General features: G+C 40.7%; 1 protein-coding gene across 1 annotated transcript in view; it reads left to right on the top strand.

Annotated features, from left to right (window-relative positions):
- Nucleotides 1–2,850: 2,850 nt before the first annotated feature.
- Nucleotides 2,851–7,320, top strand: part of LOC104942270 (nck-associated protein 5-like) — a 17,519-nt gene continuing 13,049 nt past the window's right edge. The window contains exons 1-2 of the mRNA XM_010767476.1: nt 2,851–2,856; nt 3,472–3,482. Of these exons, the coding sequence (XP_010765778.1) occupies nt 2,851–2,856; nt 3,472–3,482 (17 nt within the window). The remainder of the gene's footprint in view (nt 2,857–3,471; nt 3,483–7,320) is intronic.

The following is a 7,320-nucleotide window of genomic DNA, read 5'->3' as shown; positions in this document are numbered from 1 at the left end:
TTCCTATCTAATTACTCGGTAGATGTTAAAGGATCAAGTAAAATATTTGATTAGAAATATTGAAGAATAAACCTAAATAGTTACCATTATGAGGGAAAAAAACAATTGGCCTGATTGGAGAGGGCAGATCCTGGGATCAGGAAGTAACAGATGGTGGAAGGGGCACCCCTTCCACCTGCCTAACAGGGGCACTTGTGTGTGTCTGTCCTGTTGTGTGTGGCTTGTGTTGTGTGTGTCTGTGTGTGTGTGTGTGTGTGTGTGTGTGTGTGTTGTGTGTGTGTTGTGTGTGTGTGTGTGTTGTGTGTGTGTGTGTGTGTGTGTGTTGTGTGTGGTGTGTGTGTGTGTGTGTGTGTGTGTTGTGTGTGTTGGCTCCAAGAAAGTAGGTCAGGCAAAAAAGTGGGACAGACCCACACACATGGATACGCAAGGAGTAATAATATGGTGTGGGTACGACACACAATATACACACCACAAAATTATAAACACACATTATACACACACACACACACACACACACACACACACAACACACAAACACACCTACAACATATCCTCTACTACACATTTTTCCGAAATCTTCAGGTCACATTCCAATGGTACAGTTTTGTGTTGTTTCCTGATTGCCTCCTTGGTAATTTCCTAATGGTCCATAATCTTAGTGGCAGTAAAATACTAGGGCACATTGAGCTACAACGCCAAATCCATTCTAATACAACATTCTTCGCAATACCATCCTCACCCATCATAAATGTTGGAAAGTTCCATAGTTTTAAAAATTGTTTGGGTTTAAAAAGGTGTTAAGGTTTCAACCCTGTACGCATCAATACCTAAGAAGCTGCGGATCTTGCAATAGGCACGTCTGTGAAATCCATCAATAGTGTTTCCCATTCCATTGTCTTCAGGCGGGCCGCTGCGCCCTGCCAACGGGCCCTTAGCCACGGAGGCCTGCGCCTGGCCTGAAATTCCAAGGTTATTTTTTTGTTTTTTTATTTAATAAAAAAATATATGATAGCACCAAAATTGCAACTGAAGACAGCACATTGGATAAAACATGGCGTTTAAGTTTATTTAGATAAAAGAGCAGCACGGGGCCGCCCACTATGTGAAAGTGACCGTAGATACGACATTTAGTTGAATTTGTGCTATATATATTTTTTTTTTAAATAAAAAACAAAACAAAATACCTTGAATTTCAGGCAGGGGCCGCAGGGCCTCCGTGGCAGGGCTCCGTTGGCGGGCGCAGCGCCCCGCCAAGACCAATGGAAGGGAAAGCACCTATTGATGGATTTCACAACGTGTTAACTATCTGCAAGATGGTCTCTAGTTGATCGTCCACGCGTTGAAACCTTAACCACCGCGCGGGCCCCTTTTTAAACCCAAACAATTTTTAAAACACTATGAACTTTCCAACATTTAGAGGTTGCAGGATGTATTTGACAGAATGTTGTATTAGAATGGATTGGGTTAGCTCAATGTGCCTAGTATACTGCCACTAAAGATTATGGACATAGGAAATTACCAATGATGAACACTATCAATCAGGAAATAGACAACAAAACTGTACCACAATTGGAAATGTTGACCTGAAGATTTGCGGAAAAATGTGTAGTAGAGGATATTTTGTAGGTGTGTTTGTGTGTGTGTTGTGGTGTGGTGTGTGTGTGTGTGTGTGTATATGTGTGTTTATAATTTGTGTGTGTATATGTGTGTGACCCACACCATATATTATTCCTGGGTATTCCATGTGTGTGGGGTCTGTCAATTTTTTTGCGCCCCTGACCTACTTAATCTTGGAGCACACACACAACACACACCACACCACACACACACACACCACAACAACACACACACACACCCCACACACACACACACACACACAACCACACACACCACACACAACACACACACACACACAACACACACACACACCACACACAGACACCACACACAGCACAGAACACACACAGACCAGACAGGAACACACACCAAGGGTGCCCTGTAGGACCAGGTGCGAGAGGTGCCCCTTTCCACCCAATTCCTGTTACTCCTGATCCCAGATCTGCCCTCTCCAATAGAGCCAATTGTTTTTTTTCCCCTCATAATGAACTATTTAGGGTGTTATTTCTTCAAATATTCTCTAATCAATATTTTACTGATCCTTTAACATCTAACCTTGAGGTAACTTAGATAGGACAAACTACATTGAAAATACAAATGACAGATTCCTAATTCCAACCTGTATTGTAAATGAAACTTTGCTGAGCAGAGGACTGAATACCCTGCTCCATGCAAATGAATGCTCAGTGCCATGACATTAAGGATTTTTTGGGAGACTGGCCCTGTGGGCCATCTAAGCTAATTACCAGATGGCCCTGAACCCAATAGGATTGCCCTGAAATGCGGCGCGGAACGAAATGGCACCAAAGGGTTTGGGGGGCCAAACTCCCCTAAGAACATGTAAGATTTTTCCAGGTCTTACCTGTAAGAAATGCTCTCGGTGGCATTCTCTAGGCTGAATTTATAGATGAACACAAAATATATTGTACATTTCAATTGTAATTCGCTTTCATTTCACTTGTTTTGTTTGCTCCTTGTTTGCTCGCTTGCATGCCCTGCATAGCCTATAAGAAATACTCTAAGTTGTTTGGTCAGACCACTTTCCATTCCTGATGAAGGCCAAATGCCTTCCCAGATGTAAAAAGTAAAAACTTACATTCAGTTAATAACTGCCAAAAAAACTTATTCTACACTATTTCGGCCCGTTTGTTCCTGTTAAAAATTGTTTTGGTAATGTTACTCTACTGTAAGTTTTGGTCGAATTATCTTCACTCATCNCTAGTCGTGAAAAAAATGGAGGTAAACGAGGTGCTGCAAAATGCTCCAAAACACGTCCGACATTCTTATGTATGGCAGAACTTCAACGAAGATGTAACCAACTCTGGTTACATCTTCGTTGAAGTTCTGCCATACATAAGAATGTCGGACGTGTTTTGGAGCATTTTGCAGCACCTCGTTTACCTCCATTTTTTTCACGACTAGTTGACTAGGGCCTACAGCGCCGACTAGTGGTAAAGGTAGTCGACTAGTCGATTAGTTGGTGAAACCCCTAGTGTGTGCTGGTGGTGGGCGTTGCCGTGTATGTGTGTCTGTGTATTTTCCCCATAAGGCAAGACCCGCCCAACTCTGTCTCTGATTGGCTTACCCTGAAATGTTACCCCGCGTTAACCAATCATCACTCCTCTCTGGTCACTCTCACTTTTCCATGGTACTGTGAGAGGACATCACTGTATCTGCCTGTAAATTACATCCGCAGGGAGATTCGGTTCAGTTCCATCACATAATGTAACGCAGTAACGCACACATTTAAATCACAGTAACTATAACGGCGTTACTTAATGGGAATAGGTAACTACTAACGCTATTAGTTACCACAAAAAGTAGTTGCGTTACAGTTACTTTGTAACGCGTTAGTCCCAACACTGGTCCCTTGCTAAAAACAGATCACTTACACACTTAAGTGTGTTAGCTATCTCTTGAAATCGTATCACAGTAGTATTCACAAGGAGAATTATCACCTTGTCAAAGGACATAAAACTGTGTTCAACAACAGACACATTTCTATTTGCACCAGCATAAAAATGTTGCTTTCTAAGGATCACAACAGTACTTTCTGTAAATGTGCTATGACAATTCCAAAAAAAACGTTTTAACATTTACACTACACACCCCCAAACTATCAAAGCATTATGCACTCATTCACACTCAAACACACACACACACACACACACACACACACACACACACACACACTAGCCTCCCCCTCATCTGCTCACACAATGCAGCACAATTAAAAAGACACAATTACCAACACCCCTACTGAACCAAAACCCAGCTTCAGTTCACATCATTGACTTCCCCACGGACACACTGGCTCTAAACAAATCACTTTTTATTTACTCCAGTGCTTTCGGCAGAATTAGATTCTGATTGTGGCGGACGCAGGGGGTACCAGTGACGTCTGGGGAAGAAAAAAAAAAAAGAAAGATACAAGGAAATCCAACCCATGGAGTCATGTTTTTTTTCCACTTGTTGGCTTGTTTGGCCCTTCTTTCTCGTGTTCAACAAATAATTAGACAGTAAAACAATGGCTGACAAGATCGTTTATAACAATCACTGCAAACTCTGGAGGAGGACACCTTGTGCGTTAGTAATATTTGTTTGTCTACAGAACATCAGAAATACCAGATGCTTGTTTGAATTAATGTAGTTTCAGGTTTTTTGTAATGTTTTTGTTATGACAGGTTATGGGAAAATAACATCGACACAATGTCCACTAAGCCAAATGGCATTAACCACTTGTATCCAAGCGTCAACCTCCGGCGTCTTAAAACAAAGTTGTAGTTGGTCGAATGGTCACAAAAATCTGGCTCCAAAAGCTATACTAAATACCTATAAACCTTCATGTTAAAATGGCAACTTTTATAGCAGAATGAACATTTACAGCCTGGTACAAAAATGTTTTCAGTCTCTATAGCTAATTTCCCACAACATAAGCTTAATGTCTTTGTTTTCACCAACAACAAAAAGGTGCATGGGCAAACCTGAAACCAGGTATATTTACTCTTGGGGAGTTTTTGTAGCTGTACAAAATTGGGGATGCACATTCATACAATCCTTGTTCTGTGTAAAATAGGATTAAAACATTTGGAAACACTTAAATAAGACTTTAACACTTCATCATGCTAGTCCATGGCAGCAACACAAGCATATACTCACTGTATGGTAGAGTCACAGGAAACACAGAGGAAAACATTGTGCTTGAAAGACTGTAAATCTGGGATATACCCACTTATTTTTCCACAGAACGAGCACTGAGCCTTTTTCTTTTTTTCTATAGTTAACTATGAAGAAATCAAATCAATGCCGGAATGGTCAGGCAGGCGGATCAGCTATTCATAATTATCTCACATATGGTCATTAATTACATCTAAATACAGATTTACCGTACAATCATCATATTTTGCACAACAAAGAACATTAACAAATTATGCATAAGGGGAATTCTCTATTTGAATAAAATTACAGCACTTGAATGAAAGATAAGGTTAAATCTGCTGTCCCACAATGCTTATTTTTGCTACCTAATATTTAAAAACAAAACAAAAATACAGAAAGTGGAGGTAAGAACAAGCAGTGACAGTCCGAAAAAAACGTTCCAGCTCCAATAAAATGTGAAGCATTGCAAATTGATAAACGGTGACAGTGAGAGTTATATAAGCCACTGAGGCAGATCTGAGTCAGTTAATGTGATTCCCCTAGCCTGACCCAGCCGCTTAGAGAACGCACACTTCTTGATTTGGAATAACAAAAATGTGCATGAAACCCAAGTGAGTGCAGGAGGGAATGAGATTCATGAAAGAGGCAAATAACCACATCGAGAGACTGGCAGCCTCCATCATCGGCCTCACACTGTACCTCATAGTTGTCCAATATGAATGAGAATCTAGTCAACAAAACGTTTTCTCATTCATTAGAAACATATTATACATTAGTGTCTAATGAAAGCTCACGGTTATCACACATGCAGCGTAATGAAGAGATGTCAGACAAAAGACATGTTCATCATATGTTCCACTATCATTAAATACATCCACTCACGTTTCAGAGGTTGTTGTTTTTATATTTTAGAAATCACAATTTCACCCACTACACCCTCCCCTGTTTCACTCAGGTTGCAAGGTTAACACTCCAACCAGGTGAGAGGATGAGAAAATACCGTATGAGCACAGAAGACTTTCAAGGGCACCTCTGGCACTCAGGGTTGTGATGGATAAACAGCCACACACACAGAAAGAGCGCTCTCCTGCCCGCGAGTGATTCACAGACTGCTCAGGACCAACAGATGACTTTAAACGTGGCATCCTCTATCGCTTCAGATGGCTTGGCTGTGGCACTTTGCCGCCTTTCAAGAGGCAGGCCGCATAATGTCAACTGGCTGGCTTTGATGGCGCATTTAACTTTTACTGAATGTGCTAAGGACACAATCCCTTATCCAAATGTAGCCAGGTAACAAAATAACACATCAAATAGGGCAGCTTCTGTGGACCTGTCCTGTTATTCCAGTTTTGGTGTTCACACCAATTTCAGACAGCAGGATTTGCCCCATTGGAGATGGGCTGTGAGAGCTCAAAAGTAAACTGGATATAAAGGTTTAACTCTTGAACCAATTTTTACTAGAAAAAGGACACTGGTGAGACTGACAGCTATAGCGAACGATAAGACAAGAATTGTTGTTTAATTTATTTATTTTAACCACATGCGTTTAGCAAAAGTAGGATTGAAAGTGGATTGAGGCATTTATCTATTTCAGTGTTACAGAGAGCCACTGCTGTCTCCTTTGCCTTCTGTAGACCCATTTTGACTTCCATTTTCTCTGTTTAGTTTGGAAAGCCATTTATTCTTGAAATAATTAATTATGTTTTATTTTATTTAAACAAAGAAGATAATATTGGGGGTAAACTAATTAAGAAATCCTGGCAAAAGCAGAAGGCAACGAACAATATACATTTTGCAAGCTTAACAAATGTAAGCAAAGGCATAACTTAACCTCCAAAATGTTAATATTTAAACCTGCATTAAACTATTTAAAAGGTGTTACTAACAAGAAGTTTGTCTTAATATTTTAACAGGGACTGTCAGGCTAATGTCTACAGGCATGCATTAAGCCACAGAATTTAGGATGATGGCCACTAGGGAAATAACTTTTGTTCAACCGCACAGCTCAACAGTGAACAATTATCATGCATGTCACAATCCATTTATTAATACGAACTATCGCTCATAAAATAATATGCAAGAACCTCTTCTCAGTGTCTGCAGAGACTTCTCTATATCCCTGTCTCTGTTCTTCTCGCTGCTCCAGTGTCCTACATGAGTGTGACAGATCTGTAACAGAGACCTTGGGAGCAGCTGAAAAGGTTTGTGTGAACAACTGTCAATGGGACCTCTAATGGGAACACCATGCGCTTAATATACAGTCCATCTGTAGCATGCACAATGAATAACAACAGCTCTTTGCAATATTGACTCCTCCCTGCTTCTCCATTTTAATGATTATGCCTTTGTCCTTTGAGGTAAAAAGTCCTGTAGGAAACATTCCATTACTGCATTACAGGGTGGGGGGGGGGGGTCTGCGGATCCAGAAACACCTCTCGAAAACTTTATAAAGTTTCATCACATACTTATTGTATCGAATAGTTCAGGAATGCGCCCTTCTTCTCTTCGATGCTTATTATTTCTTCGACTACCCTGCCTCCCTCC

Source organism: Notothenia coriiceps, unplaced genomic scaffold (assembly GCF_000735185.1).
Source record: "Notothenia coriiceps isolate Sejong01 unplaced genomic scaffold, NC01 NC01_scaffold00004413, whole genome shotgun sequence".
In the NCBI taxonomy this organism is placed as follows: domain Eukaryota; kingdom Metazoa; phylum Chordata; class Actinopteri; order Perciformes; family Nototheniidae; genus Notothenia; species Notothenia coriiceps.
This window is presented reverse-complemented; position numbering and strand designations above follow the sequence as displayed.